At 39.8% G+C, this 16,563-nt stretch overlaps 1 protein-coding gene across 2 annotated transcripts in view; it reads right to left on the bottom strand.

Moving 5' to 3' along the window:
* The window catches only part of Usp3 (ubiquitin specific peptidase 3), a 78,484-nt gene that overhangs the window by 45,024 nt on the left and 16,897 nt on the right, over positions 1–16,563 (bottom strand). The window contains exons 2-3 of one of the 2 annotated variants that reach the window (XM_041679469.1): positions 7,138–7,198; positions 2,656–2,787 (exon numbers count right to left, since the gene is read on the bottom strand). In XM_041679469.1, the coding sequence (XP_041535403.1) occupies positions 2,656–2,787; positions 7,138–7,198 (193 nt within the window). The remainder of the gene's footprint in view (positions 1–2,655; positions 2,788–7,137; positions 7,199–16,563) is intronic. The other variant, XM_041679470.1, reaches the window with a different exon arrangement.

The following is a 16,563-nucleotide window of genomic DNA, read 5'->3' as shown; positions in this document are numbered from 1 at the left end:
AAGCTGGGATATCTGTAACCCCAGCCCTGGGGAAACAGACAGGAGACCCCTTGAACCTCTGGGCAGACAGCGTTGTCTAACGTAAATCCCAGAGATCCTGTCTCCAAACAACAAGGTTATGGCACGTAGACAATGACATCTGAACAACTATGGAATGACATGTAAGTGCACACACATGGATACACACAGGCAATAACAACTGTTAGCCTCAGAATACCTTATAACACCAACCATAAAGGAGTGGGGAGGGCTTCACAAAATTGGGTGTAGTGGCTCACACCTGTAATCCCAGCATTTGAGAGGATAAATCCTGGGCTCCTATTGACCAAGATCAAGGACAGCCTGCATATTTTAGCAAAACTTTGTCTCAAATTAATAAAAAATAAAAATAAAAAGAGACTGGGACAGAAATCAGTAGTGTTTGCTGAGCATGTGCAATCCTGAGCTAGGTTCAATCTGGGTAAGCTACTAGGGGAAGTGGAAGAAGAGCTGAAGTCAAAATGCTTAACAATCCAATATTCAAGTATTTTTACCTTTGAACATTATCATTCAGTCTAGCCATTGGAAACCTGATGTACAAGGAACTTCCTAAACAACATTGAGAAATGACACAATACCCCTACTCAGAGAAATCTGTTTCTTTCTAACAGTTAAAGTATGGGGGGAAAAAACTAATTCAAACCAAAGCTTCATGAACTCACATCAATCACCAATTCCTTTGGGGGATTTACATGTCAGTGTAATTTGCAGTGTGGTTCCCTGGCATTTTGTTCTCAAGCCTACAAATGCAGCTAATGTGACCCCTCCAGCTGCAGCTTCCTTCCTGCATTTCTGAAGCTCTGGGTATCTACACACTTACAGCTCTGTTCAACCGCACACAAAAGACTGGCGATTGGCCAAAAAGCTTCTGCCACTCCCGGGTGCATTCTCCACCAAGGTTCAAGATTTTCTAATTCAATTCGGCCATGAAATGATGCCTACTACCTTTGCATGCTACAGTAATGTAAAAGAAATTAAACTCCAATGTCAAGCTAACAAAAATGCAAAGCCAATAAAATATATAATAGATGTTCTTATAGAGGCCTATGAAAATAATTTCAACCCATTAAGCTGATCCTTGAAATTTCCTCAAAGATTTGCCATTTCCTCAGAATTTTACCAATAGCAAGAAAATCACCAGCAAGCTTTTTACAGCATACAGATCCAACTGTATTGACAAAGCTCCCTTTTGAGCATCCCATGCACACTGCTAACTGGAATCAAGAGTGAATGCTGTCAGCACCTTCACCACACTGGTTGATATGACCTATGACTGTGATGGGGAGATAAGACATTCAAGAATGACCTGAATTTCTGCTGTCACTAAAGCAGTGGTTATAAACACAGAATACATGATTCTATAAGCCAAGAAGCTGTGCCATTCTGATACATAAAAAGGGGCAGGGATTAGTGGAGGGCTAGGATATGACTTGGGTCTACCCCAAGTCTTCTATAAGGCCTGGCCAGGTTCAAGCATCAGCAGCAACCTGGCTAATGCTTAGTTGTGGTAGGAAGGAGTATTCCACACTGTCCTGGGTCTCAGAAAACACTATTACTGAATCTGCACCCATCTCTAAGCTTCTTCTCCCCACCGCTCTATCATTCAAGTACCAAAGAGTACTTGTTAAACCTTGAACAGACATGTTCAATAGTCAAATTTTAACTATGCTAAACCTGTAAAACATTAAAAGGCATGGAAAAGCACTAGTCTAATTTTCTTCCTTTTGCTGGACGTCTTCCTACAGTTAGTTACAGACAGCATGCCCTTCAACAGAAAGTGTGGGTCTCGGAGAAACCCCTGGAAACAAGTGTGGTGGTGACAGAAACTCAGCACTCAGGAGGCTGAGGGAAGAGCCAGCCTGGGTCACACAGCAAAATCCTGTCTCAAACCCCTCACCAAAAGCAAGTCAACAAACGAGGATATTTGGACTTTAAATATCCATTTCTGATCAATACTGCATTCATGTAACATTCAAGGAATATTTAGTAAATACAAATAAGACTAGAAGGGTCTTCTAAATGCCCCCCCCCAAAGTCAGCAACTCTGAGAATTGAAAGTAAAACAACTAAAAAACTGTTCATCATAATTTATGATCAGGTAAAAGAAACTGCTTCAGACACAAGTTAAAACTGCAAATTCCAGTTCCTCTGCATATACTGCATGGGAAGGAAATTGCTGAACATTACTTGCAGCCTGAATAACTCATTCCTAAGTAGCCACAAAAAACTGACATGACTTTACTACCATTTACATGAAATGCACATTATATTACAAGGATACAGCAAGGCTCCCAAATTATACTTTTTGGAGACAGGATCTAGCTTTGTAGCTCAGAATCTTGCTCAGCCTGAAGAATGCTAGGAATACTGGCATACACCACCTGGCATGGGTATCTCCAACCTCCTCTAAAAGTGTAAGATACTTTACAGGGGAAAACAGCCTGAAATGCTGAGTTGGTAACACTAAATTATTGACATTTATCTCTCAGGGAGTAGAAGAGAAGAGAACCACAATGAGATAAGGAAGACTATCAAAACAATCTTTCAAACAAAGAAACTTGACTTAGAAGAACACATTTGTTAAGACAATACCATCTCCAGAAAATATCAACTTACCAGTATGTGCTGTAGCTACTGCAATCCATACACACTGTATGCTGAGCTTTCTCTTGCTTTTCTGACCTCTTATGGTTGGGCAAGGTTATCTGTGCATCTTCATAATGTTTTTTTGCATGGCCGTTCACATACCTTACAAAGTCAAATGAAATTTTTATTTTAATTTAAATATTGCTTTTAAAAGTAGTAAAAGATGATGAAATTGTTAACCAAATTAAAATAAGAACTCTTGAAGAAATGAATCGTGGTGAATTATTTATTTAACTACTATTTGCATTACACTATTAACTTCTATGTTGATGCTTTCCCTCTAGCTTTTTCTTCTTCTTAAGATTTTTTTTAAAAAAAAAATCCTAACACCCAGCTTGAGTTATTATAAAAAAATAAGTAAATAAACTCTGTAGACAAAACTAATCAACCTCCTTTCACAGGGCCATATGCTGGAGTTGCACCTACAATGTGAAAGTCAGTAAGGCAGTTTCTGCTCTCCTGGATATGGGACCTTTCCTCTGAAGGCCTCATCAGTGATACTCATAGAAACACATTTGTTTAGAACAATCCAAACAAAACAACAAAAATCAACTTACGTTCAGAAAAACAAATTTCTCCATGTGAACAAACAGCCAACAGTTGGTTGTATTCCTACCAGTTTTATGGCTCTCTAGGAGTTTTGTTTGTGTTTGTTTCTTGATAACAGGGTTTCTCTGTGTACCCCTGGCTGCCCTAAAACTCATTCTGTAGATGAGGTTGGTCTCAAACTCACAGAAATCCATATTTCTCTGCCTCCCGAGTGCTGGGATTAAAGGTGTGCACCATCATCACTCAGTCAACTCAAGCTTAATAAACCATATTTTATTGTGTTTATTGATGGGGGAGGTTCCATGCCATGGTGCACAAGCAGAAACCAGAATATGATCCCTGAGAGAAGGTTCCCTTCTTACCAAGTGGATCTACCCAGGGGGGATCAGGCTTGGTGGCAAGTGCCTTTACCAACTAAGCCATCTCGCCAGCCCTCATAAATCATTGTATTACAGCAGAACTGTAACAAAGTAAACATCCATATGCATGCTGCACCCAAATGCATCTACAGTTTTCCTAGACTGTGGAATACTGTCCCTGACCTCTACTAGAAAACCCTTAGGACACAAAACATCCCAGTTCTTTGAAAACAACCAGTCTGCAGAAGACAGGAATTACTTAAAACCTCAAGTGGTGAAACAAATGTTGGATCACTGGCACCAAAATAAAAAGACTAAGCAAGCTGGCAGTTTTTACTGTAAGGTGCCACAGTTGCTCAGGGAGCTGCACTTACCTTGGGGTCGGAGAGTGGTAGTATGTAGTAGGCTCAAATACAGCCTTCTCTACATTCCAGGAAGGCTTATACCCTTAACCTCAATTCAGAATTCAATCATACTTTTTTTATACCTTTTCCCCCTAGACTTTAAAACCATAGATCCTCTGTCTCCAGAAGTAGATTTAGTTTTAAAGTAAAATAACAATTAAGGGTACATGATTAGAAACTAGCCTTTCAAAGTCAGGCCTTTCACACACTAGCCACAGAAGTCAGTAAGTAACCTTTCTGCACTTTGTTTTCTCACCTGTGCATGGAGGTTACAGTATATGTATCATATGGAGTATTGAGCAATTATATTAAATAATCCTGACTCAAAATGAGCGTGTGTGGTTACTTCATTAGCAGTTCCCTTATACATTTAACTACTGTTTACTCAGAATAATAAACCAATAACTTAGAGATTGGGCCCATGAAGCACTCCTGATAGCAGTGTGTTGCACGCTAGGAGCACTTGCTGTTTAACTGAAAAGGTAAACTCTGCTTGTGTGAGCTCAGTAACCTCCTTCATACGCTATCTTTCTAGCGCACACCATGAAGAACAGGAATGAAGAATGCTTTCACAACAACAATGAATGGCATAAGCACTACAGGGCTTTGGAAACTGATCCTCTCTACACAGTACACACAGAGATGATCTTCGGTTATAATACTGCGGTTTCCAAATGTCCTCTATATTTAAACTGTTCCTGTGTGACTGAAAATAAAGGAGACTGACATCTGTGCATGAAGATATCACAGTGAAGCCCGATATACTAACTAGAAATTTTGATAAAAGAAGTAAAATTAAATGTCCCTATATAGGTCAGTGATAAAAGTATAATTATTGAGGGATGACATTAAAATTAGCAATGTTTTGGCAATTTCTGAAACACACTAGTCAGAAGTTAACAGTATAAAGCTAGATTACATAAAAATAAGTACTTCCAAGGTGGGTGGTGGTGGCGCACACCTTTAATCCCAGCACTTGGAAGGCAGAGGCAGGTGGATCTCTGTGAGTTCGAGGCTACAGAGCGAGTTCCAGGACAGCCAGGACTACACACAGAGAAACCCTGTATCCAAAACTCAAAAAAAAAAAAAAATCTAAACTTGAAATTGCCTTTGATTACAAATAATCCACAATGCAGAGTCTAGAAAATTTCAACTTACTTTTCCAAAGTCCAGAGAACTGTTTGTTGCTTTCTATTTGTCAAGAACATTAATCTTTCCCTTTTTTTCCCCTCAAAATATCCTGCTCTTTCCACTGGCATACGACCGTCCACATGTAGACAGGGCACACTCTGCTCCATCTAGAGGAGTCGTATCTACTGTATTATCGTCCTCACCTCTCAGAGCTAGGAGAGGAGTACACCTCTTCAGTTCAGAACCTAAGTGCTTCTACTTATCTTTTAAAAAAAATTATCTGTACAAAGCATTTTCAGACTTCCCAGATCCTGGAGATTTTGAAACCACAGCAGTCACAATTAAGATACACAGCATTTTTCCAAAGGTACTCATAAGTGTTCATGGGAAAGATACAATTCCAGCACTCAATGAGAAAAATCAAGATATTTGAACAACAAAAATGTTTTCTTCATGCAATGAGGATTTAAAGTAACAATAGGGAAATATCCCAAATAAATACAACTTAAATCCCTATGATTTAGCTGATTGCAACTACTGAAAGATATTCAAAGTAGACCTTCCCCCTCCCCACGCACACCTTTTTCTCTCTTTCTTGGGAGGGGTGGTTAGTTGGATTTTGTTTGCTTTATTTTTTGGAAGATTTCTTTTTGTTTGTTTGTTTGGTTTTGGTTTTGGTTTTTCAAGACAGGGTTTCTTTTGGTAGTCCTGGCTGTCCTGGAACTAGCTCTGTAGACCAGGCTGGTCTCAAACTCAGAGATCAGCCTGCCTCTGCCTCCCAAATGCTGGGATTAAAGGTGTGCGCCACCACTGTCAGGCTCAAAAATCTCACCCTTTACTTTAGACTGTCTTAGAACTCACAGCAGTCCTCCTCCCATGTTGTTAGAATTACAGGCATGAGCTGTCATGCCCGCCTCTCAGACCAGATGATTTCTAAAGCTAATGGCAGGAGAAATGTCCTTGTGTTACAGTTAGAAATAGTTATTGAAATATCTAAGTAATGGCATTTTGTTTGCTTTTTTGAGACAGGGTTTCTCTGTAGCTTTGGAGCCTGTCCTGAAACTAGCCCTTGTAGCCCAGGCTGGCCTCGAACTCACAGAGATCCACCTGAGTAATGGCATTTTGAAGCCAACAATTGGAAAGACATACTTAGGACTGAAATGGGAGCTACTGAATCTACATGAAAGCAAAATGTTATTTCAGTTTGGTTTGATTTGTAAGCAGGGTCTTATGGAACTAAGGATAGCCTATAATACAGACTGATCATGACCAAGGATAATCTTAAGACTTTTGATCCTCCTGCCTCTACCTCATGAGAGCTGGAGCACAGAAATAACTACCACACTAAGTGTTGTGCAGTGCTGAGAACAGAACCCAGGGTTTCATTCATACCAACAAAGTGCTCTACTAACTGAGTCACATCCCGTCTCAGAGGCAAACTATTTAAGTGAAATATTTGGTATAACTCAGGCAGGAGTAAGTAATACACAGGCCACTTCCAAAGGTAATTCCATCATCTGTAAATATTTCATTCTTCTTAGGATTTTCTTCCCCAGAAAAATCTATCTGGAATTTGATTCAAGTAAATAAAGAAAGTAGACAGGGCAGATAACAAGTGGAACAAGACTGGCTTCATGCTGATTACGCTGACCTAATGAAAACACGGGAATCAAGTAACTACTTTGAAGTGGGCTTAAATCTTACCCTACTAACAAGATTTTAAAAAAATCATTTGCTAAACTTTTGCCTCAAGATTTAAGTGTCCTTATTTGATTTTCTCAAACAAACATTACTAGTAGGTTGTCTAAATCACCAAATATTAATTCTGCATGAAAGCATAAAATCCTCCTAGATTTTCCCTTTCTGTATCAGATAACAAAGTGTTCAACCTGAGAGCACCACAAAATGGCATGCTATGATTGACAAAAGTATTAAATACACTTTAATATAAAGCTTTCAGGCAAATTTTTAAGGCAAGTAGGGTAATAAATAATAAATATGTTACGTACCTTCCACAGTGGACACTTGAACAAGTCAAGCAGACCCAAGGGCTTTTGTTGGACCTGCACACTAATAAAAAGAAAAACACAACACAGCATTTGGATTGTGTTATTTCCCATTGTTTCCCAATTCCTAGTGGTATCCTGTGATTATAAATGACACCGCTGCGCAGGTGTTTTGAGGTCAGGAATCACACCTGAGGAGTGAGCTTACACAGATGACTGTCTACCTAAAATTGTATCAAAAAGAATTTAAATGAACACCCATGATGTTGTACATTTTAACTGATTCAACTAAAATGGCCTAGCCACAAATTGAACATACGTACACATGTTCCCTTTATTACTTATTCTCTTTTGCAGTATCACAAAAGGTTAATAGGCTGGTTTCCCATTAAAAGCATCTGGTACTTTTTTTCTTTTTAAGTCTCTTTTAATCACATATCTTTGCCATTTAGAACATATACAGCTATAAATAGCAACTCTTCCTTTATTTAGTTAAGAGGAATAACCTTAAGTCACAGTTAAGACTAATCCTAGTTCTCTAAAAGTATTTTGCAGAAAGCATGACAAAAGAAATGTTCTTGATGATGGTGTATGTAAGACAATTATTTTCATTGAAGTGTTACAGCTATGAAGTTAGAATTTTAAATTTAAAGTTTAAGTTTAAAAGTGTTACAGGTTTTTTTTTTTTTTTTTTTTTTTTTTTTTTTTTTTTTTGGTTTTTTCGAGACAGGGTTTCTCTGTGGTTTTTGGAGCCTGTCCTGGAACTAGCTCTGTAAACCAGGCTGGTCTCGAACTCACAGAGATCCGCCTGCCTCTGCCTCCCGAGTGCTGGGATTAAAGGCGTGCGCCACCACCGCCCGGCTAAAAGTGTTACAGTTTTGAAGTGTTGATTATACTTTTTTGATGGGCTGTTATGATTCAGCAATAGGACATTTGCCTAACATGCTGAGTCCTGTGTTTGATTCCCAGCAACTCATTCCAAAAACATGTTTTTCATTTCCTCATTCAATTACCCAAAAGTCCAACATGTAGTAATAAAAATTTAACTCTCAATCACTTTAAGAATGGAACAGGTCATAACATGAAAGCTTACTTCATGTTAAGATCTTACCAGTTGGACAGTGGTGGTGCACGCCTTTAATTCCAATACTCAAAGCCCGAGGCAGGCAGATCTCTGTGAGTTTGAGGACAGCCTGGTTTACAAATCAAGTTCCAGGACAGTCAGGGCTACACAGAGAGACCCTGTCTCATAAAGAAAAAATTCATAAAGGTGAGCCCTAGATACTTAGATTGCAGTTTTGGCTCTCCCATCATGACCAGAGATGAGGAGAACACCATGAATGTCTTCACTGTGAGATGGAGAGCAGAGAGTAACTAACATTTGTAAAGTGGGCTAGAACTAGGGGAAATGCACTCACATCACCTCCTTCATAATTAAACCTTCCAATTTTACTTTCTACCTCATCTTCTTAAAAGGCTTACACAAGGACTGGAGAGATGGCTCAGCAGGTAAGAGTACCCACTGCTCCTGCAGAGGACTCAGTTCCCAGCACCCACATGGCATCTCATAGTGATCTGTAACTAGTTTTAGGGGATCCAACACTCTCTTCTGGCTTCCAAGAGCACCAGGCATGCATATGGGTGCACAACAAACATATTACATAAACATAAATAAACCTTTTCTGATGATTTTCTTATTTATTAAAATAATACAAATATTTTATACAGCATGAAAACACAAAATTTCATAAAGCAATAGTTGTATTTGTTTCATGGGTCTGCCAACCTCTTTTTAAAAGAGAAATTATTGTTAACCTAATGTCCTATTGCTGAATCATAACAGCCCATCAAAAAAAAGTATAATCAACACTTCAAAACTGTAACACTGCCGGGCGGTGGTGGCGCACGCCTTTAATCCCAGCACTCGGGAGGCAGAGGCAGGCGGATCTCTGTGAGTTCGAGGCCAGCCTGGTCTACAAGAGCTAGTTCCAGGACAGGAACCAAAAGCTACGGAGAAACCCTGACTCGAAAAATCAAAAAAAAAAAAAAAAAAACTGTAACACTTTTAAACTTAAACTTTAAATTTAACCAAAGAATAAGTGCTACTATAGTATCATTTTTGAAGCCCAATGATTTTCAGATGTTTTTCCTACCTTCCATCATCTGAGGCAAGCATTCTACCTCACTGCCTATAAGTAACAGCACCTCACTACAGCAGGAGGGCTGTGGAGGGGGTGAGAAGTACTTAAAATCGCTATTCAAACTACCACAAACACTGATGCAACTGGGAAACACAGAGCTTTACCCCCATACACAATCTTAAACCTGAAACATTCTAAAAATTTTAGTAACCCTAACAATACCCTTCTTCAAAATAAAGTTCATTTATAGTGATCTAATGCTTCTATAGCACCCACTGTTATTATGGTGCAAGAAACTATTACAACTTTCATGACTATCACCTCATTTAACCCTTTACAATCCCAGAAGGTAGGAACTATACTCAAAAAAGAGGCATGAGGAAGTTACACATTTTGTTAATTTGTGGAGCTAGCAGGAACTCGGGTTCATACGGTACTGAGAAGTAGGTCTAAAACATGCTATTTTTCCATGTCTTGCTACTTAGTTATTCACTCATGCTGGCCCCAAATTCTCAATCCTCTTGACTCATCTTCCAAAGTATCTGACTTATAGGCTTAAGTCACCACAGTAGGAAAGCCATGTTTTTGGGTTGCTGACCCTTATTTTGTGTTTGTAGACAGTATCTCATTGTGCTGTCCAAATTAGTCTAGAACCCCTCCCTGGGCTTATTCTCCTGCTCAGCCTCCAGAGTAGCTGGAACTGTGCCAAAGTATCACATCATTTGGCTTCACTTCTGTTTTTAAAAGACACCTTAACTATATGGGGCTTAACTTCTGGGGCTGGGGAGATGGCTCAGTGGTTAAGAGAGCACTGGCTGTTTGTTCTTCCAGAGGTCCCAAGTTCTATCCCCAGCACCCACATGGTTGCTCATAACTCTCTGTAACTTCCCATTTCCTGCTGAAAAACACCAATGCACATAAAATAAAAATAATTTTAAAGGCTACATGCTTCTGTGTCTGCACCTGCAAAGAAATCATTTTAAAGTCTGGACAGACAGACAGTAATGTTAGAAACAGTTATATAATATAGGCAGTGGCACACGCCTTTCATCCCATCATTGGGGAAGCAGAGGCAGATGGATCTCTGTGCTTGAGACCAGTCTAGTCTACAGAGGGAGCTCAAGAATAGCTAAGGCTATACAAAAAACCCTGTCTCAAAAAACCCCATCCCCCCCAAAAAAAACAGTGTGGGGAATAGAGACATAGGAACCTGCTCTCACTCTCAACTATACTGTCTGCAGTATTTCAAAATTACATTTCTTCTCTCATAAATTTAATGTTCTAAATTTAAAAATATTGACACTCTAAATTTACACTAGCAGACATAATTTTTAAACATTAGTAGTAAATAAAAACCTGAATATTTTAACTATGGATTTGTGAAAATATAATCAAAGTATTTAATATTGAAGCATGTGCACACATTCCATATAAAATCCAAAGTAAAAGTACTGTCCTCTTAAAATTTAAGGATAAGGAGCATCATTCATTGATGTGGGAGGGTCTTCTGTTTTGTGTTGATTTCATTGGTTAATAAAGAAACTGCCTTGGCCCTTTGATAGGACAGAAAATTAGGTAGGCGGAGTAAACAGAACAGAATGCTGGGAGGAAGTGAGGCAATCGCCATGCCTCTCCTCTCTGGAGAGAGGCGATGAAGCTCTGACCCAAGATGGACTGTAGGCCAGAATCTTCCCGGTAAGCCACTACCTCGTCATGCTACACACATTAATAGAAATGGGTTAATCAAGATGTAAGAATTAGCCGATAAGAAGCTAGAACTAACAGGCCAGGCAGTGTTTAAAAGAATACAATTTGTGTGTTGTTATTTCGGGTGTAAAGCTAGCTGGGTGGCGGGACGCAGCCTGCAGCGCCTCACTACAATTCATCATAAAGGGTCGATAAATATAAGTAGAATTATGATGCAGACTAACCCACTTTCCTGGAAATTAAAAGCCAGGCATGTAATGCTCTATAGCTATTACGTTTCCAGAGAACAAAACATGAAGTTCTTAGAGCACCAGGAGGCAGCCAGGGCCAGAATAGTGAGCCAGGGAGGACTGGAGAGGACTGAGTGGAGACCAATCCAGGGAGAAGAACAAGCACACAGATATGCCAGGCAAAAATTCAAGGGAAGACTGCAGAACCAAGCACTCAGGGCCAAGGCGAGAAAGACAGGAAGCACTGCTCAGTCTTCTCCTTGAAAACCTTCCCCATGCTTCTCCTTTTACCTTTGTCCTTTTCTTCTTCCGGGCTGGCAATCAGTCTCTCTTGAATTATTAGATAAGTAAATTACCCATTAGTAAAGTCGCTTAAGCATTTGTTATAACAGTTTTCCCTTTCTGATTAATTATTCTGTAGTTGTTCCCATTAAGAGTTCTCGCCTTTCATTCCCTGATTCTGGGACTGCCCTGGGCACCTAAAAATGACAAAGTGATTCCATGCAAATCCAGTCTTAAGAAATTCATCACTTCCCCTTGCTATTGTTTGGAATGCTAGCTCAAGAGGAGACTGGCCACCATGTGAGAAGTCTTACTACTGAAAGAGACATACTGTAAGCCTACACTGAAGGAGTCAGAGGAAATGACATTATGGGAGCACAGAGGAGCAATCATTTTCCCAGAAACACGTCAGTTAAGATGTTCTGACTTCAGATACTCTGCCTGATGAAAACCTAGACAAGTGTCTTCTGACTCATGACTGTAAGCAAAGCACACAGCTTTTTAGAATTACAAGGATACAGTGATGGATGACCACCCAGCAAGCAGTATCTTCCATTTGCCAATCAGGTCAACAGCATTACTGGCACTATTAGTTAAGTGAGAAAGGGAGCTTTAAGGAATTCCACCAACAGGAATTGAAGCTGTCCAACAAAGGCATGAGAAGGAAGTGAAGGTTAAGGCATTGCAGTCTATCTTGAACTAACTTGCTTTCCATTGGGGATCTTTCTGTACTGAACCGTATTATACTCAAAAGCTCAATGTCACAGTGTTCCCAGCCCTGAGTGTGATTAATTCTTAGTAAGTATAAACATTACTGATGTAGGATTCCCCTCTATATGCCATGTTTTATTGCCATTGGTTAATAAAGAAGCTGCTTTCAGCCAATGGCTTAACAGAATATAGCCAGGCTGGAATGAATAATTATATATATATATATATATATATATATATATATATATATATATATAGAGAGAGAGAGAGAGAGAGAGAGAGAGAGAGACAGAGAGAGAGAGAGAGAGAGACAGAGAGAGAGAGAGAGAAAGACAGAGAGACAGAGAGACAGAGAAGATGGAGTCAGAAGCCATGTAGCCACCACAGGAGACAGACCACCTCTGCCAGAGACTGCTGAAACTTTGCTGATAGGCTACAACCTCATGATGATGCACATTTTTTTTTGTTTTTGTTTTTCGAGACAGGTTGGCCTCAAACTCACAGAGATCACCTGCCTCTGCCTCCTGAGTGCTGGAATTAAAGGCGTGCACCACCACCGCCAGGCTGGTGATGCACAGATTAATGGGCATGGGTTCGTTTAGGATAAAGTGCTAGATAGCAATCCACTTAAGCTATTGGCCCAACAGTATTGCAATTAATATAGTTTCTGTGTGTGATTATTTCTGGTCTGGACAGCCGGGAAATGAACAAACAGCCTCTACCAACACATCACTCCTAATGTCTCCCTATATTACATTAAAAAAAAAAAACCCAAGTGCTGTGTAACAATCCTTCTGTACACTGTCAATATGTACTGCTCTCATTGGTTAATAAAGAAGCTGACTGGCCAACAGCTGAACAGGATATGGTTAGGCGACCCAAAATGAGAATGCTGGGAGAAGGGCAAAGTCTGAGGAGTCGCAGGGAGAAGCAGGGAGAAGCAAGGTGGACATGCCATACTGAGAAAAGGTGCCAAGTCACATGGCAGAGAGTAGATAAGAAATTTTCTCTTAGAATTCTTAGCAGAAAACATAGTGATCAGAACTTCTGCTTGCGTTGATTGAATTGGGCCTTAATCAATGACCCCCAACCCTAACAAAAGAACCCTTCCTTTCTGGAACAGACCAATTACCTTTACAGGAATTTAACTATTTCTTTGTAGACTCCAAGCAAACAGACTAGAGTCTTGTATCTAATGATCCAAGCATTGATTTTAGAGCTGACAAAAAAATAATTTTTAATCCTGCTGCTTTAACACAACAACAGTTGGTTTCAGAGCCTGCTTGTTTACCACCAGATGGGACATGGCTATGGGACAAGCCAGGCGGTGATGGCACATGCCTTTAATCCGAGCACTCAGGAGGCAGCAGGTAGATAGAGCTCTGTGAGTTCATGATCTACAAAATGAATTTTAGGACAGTCAGAGCTACACAGAAAAACCCTGTCCTGCCTAAAACAAACAAACCAAAAAAAAAAAAAACCACCCTAAAAACATATTTTCAGATATATTTCAGAAGAATCTCTAATATATAGTCAGCACTGGCCAGCAAAAGTCTCTCAGAAATCCCTATGCCTGACTTAAATAGTCAAAGCTACATTAAATGAAATAAAATAACCTGACTTTAGTAAGTTTATTTCAAAATTGTTAAAATTATCTTAGTATTAGAATAATTAAAATCAGCCATGTCTATTGTAATATTTAGGAAATAAAATATATCTAGAAGCACATCATGAAAGACAACAAAAAAAGGTTCAAACACCTTAGTAAGATGGTAATCAGCTCAAACATTTAAGTAAGTACTTGGCTGAAGAGATGGCTCAGCTAGTGAGAGCACTTGCTGTTCTTGCAGAGGACTAGGTTTGGTTCCCAGCATCCGCATGGTGGTTCATAACCATCCCTATTCTCCAGTTCCAAGAAATCCAATATCCTCTTCTGACCTCGATGGGCACCAGACATATATGTGGTGTACATACATGCAGGCAAAACATTCATACATATAAATAAATACAAAATAAAAAATGTAAGAACATTTAAAAGACTGGAGAAAAACAAACACCAAAACTACTAAAATATAGCAAACTCAGAGGCATTTGGGACTGATACTAGATCTTGGTTAACCAATATAATTCAGTGAAATATACCTTGGTATCTATTCAGTTTTTTAAGTGTATGAGCAACATGTGGGTCTCTATGATTTTTTTAAAGATTTTTTTAAGGATTTATTTATTATGTATATACTGTTTTGCCTGTATATGTCCCTGCAGGCCAGAAGAGGGCACCAGATCTCATTAAGGGTGTTTGTGAGCCACCATGTGGGTGCTGGGAATTGAACTCAGGACCTCTGGAAGAGCAGTCAGTGCTCTTAACCTCTGAGCCATCTCTCCAGCCCAATTTTTAAAGATATGTGTGAGCCTGTGTGTGCACACATGCACAAGTACTCCACATGTGTGAGGGCGCCCACAGTGGCCAGAAGGGGTTCACACAGTCTAGAGCTGAATTTACAGGTGCTTGTGTACTCCCTAACATTATTGCTGGAAAACAAATTCCAGTTCTTTGGAAGAGCAGCAAGCACTCTTCACCACCAGCCCCTCCATCTCATTTTTTATATAGGGTCTCCATTGAACCTGCAGCAATTTGGTTAAGGTAAGCCACGGCCAATGAGCACCATGGACTTGTTCTGCCTCAGGCCCACACCAGACCCCAATTCTGGGACTACAGATCAGCACTGCCACAACAGACTTTTATGTGGGTGCTGAGGTGCTGAACTCAAGAGCCTCATGGTTGTGTGACATGCACTTTAACTCCTGGGCCATTTCTCCAGCCTGAAGTCTCCTCTTAAGGCACTGTCAGAACACATATCAGTATAGCAACAAAATGAAAATGTCGACATTCAGATAGAAAATATAATAAAGTATGTTTTTCCTTCCTGTCCGAGACAGGGTCTTCCAGTGGGCCTCTTAACTCAATTCTGCTGTATCAGCCTCCGTACGTGCTCAAACTGGAAGCATGTGCAACCACACCTAGCTTCTTCATATGATCTGCCCTATACTTCAACATCTGTTAGGGGCTACAAGTTAGTCCATTTCAAAATGTTTTAAATTTCTAACTTTTATTTTAGCAAAGGAGTGAATACACGTGATTTTAATTCACAAAGATTTAAGATATGGTTAACCTGTCTAGATCAGTTCTTCCTCAGGCACCTTATCACCCGAGTCTCCTTCCAGCCTTTATTACATGTCAGGGCATACACAAAAAACTGTAAGACTGTATGGTTCATACACATAAACCGAAGCCTTCTCAGAGGTAGAGGTAATCTGCTGTGGGAGCTCAGTGGCTCCTAAGCTGAGATCATTTACCTCAGCATATACATAACCCACTCGAGTCAGCTGTGGTGGGGAGCTGAACTACCCATCTTTCATATGGGTAACTAGCAAAGCAGCAGGCTTCTCTCCTGTTTCACTGCATGAGTCAGAATGAGATTAGAAGTCATCCATCACCTCAGAGGGCTGGGTGAAATCTTTCTTTCTAGCCTACGCAGAACTGTCTTGTCCTAAAGAAGCACCAGGTAACAGTCAACACAGAGGAACCGAATGTAAATTAAAAGGAAGAAATCTCAGAAAGAGCTGGCTCTCAGCAGTCTGGGGTAACAGCACTTGCAAGAACATGCCTTAGCAACAGTCCACTGCTCAGTATGAACCTTGACCCAAACCTATGAGAAATTACTGCCTAACTAAGAAAGTTCCCAAGAAAAGTTCCAACTGATATCAAGGTTTTCCAGTCAGAAAAAATAACTTTATTTAATGAAGTACTTCACTTCAACAGCCTTGATTGACTATTTTAGCCAAACCACAGGAGATGAAAATAACAAGGCAGGCAAATATCCATATATTATTATAAAGTCACTTACACATTACTGATCACACAATCAAAATTTTAAATGTTTATTCATCCTCAAAGGAGCCAAATATTAATAATAATAACACGTTTACAAAGCTGTTAGTTGTAGCATCATTGTTAACTGCAAAATAGTCTAAAACAACCTACAGTCTCATACATGGAAGACCAGCTAAATTTCACCACGACACACCCACAAAGGGAATACACTAGAAAACGATAAATCAGCAGACAGATGGACGGACGGACGGATGGATGGATGGATGGATGGGAGAGAAATTGAGAGAAAAAGAATGTAGGGAATGAGGCCCAGGAAATGACTCCGTGCGTAAAGTGCTTTCTCTGAAAGCCTGAGAATCTGAGTTTAGAACTAGAACCCACATTTTAAAAAGCTGAGCATGCCAGGTAGTGGTGGCGCACTTTTAATCTGAGCACTCATGAGGCAGAGGCAGGCAGATCTCTG

The sequence above is a fragment of the Microtus oregoni genome, unplaced genomic scaffold (assembly GCF_018167655.1).
Source record: "Microtus oregoni isolate MIOR12 unplaced genomic scaffold, Mior012 000032F_ref0000030, whole genome shotgun sequence".
Lineage (NCBI taxonomy): Eukaryota > Metazoa > Chordata > Mammalia > Rodentia > Cricetidae > Microtus > Microtus oregoni.
This window is presented reverse-complemented; position numbering and strand designations above follow the sequence as displayed.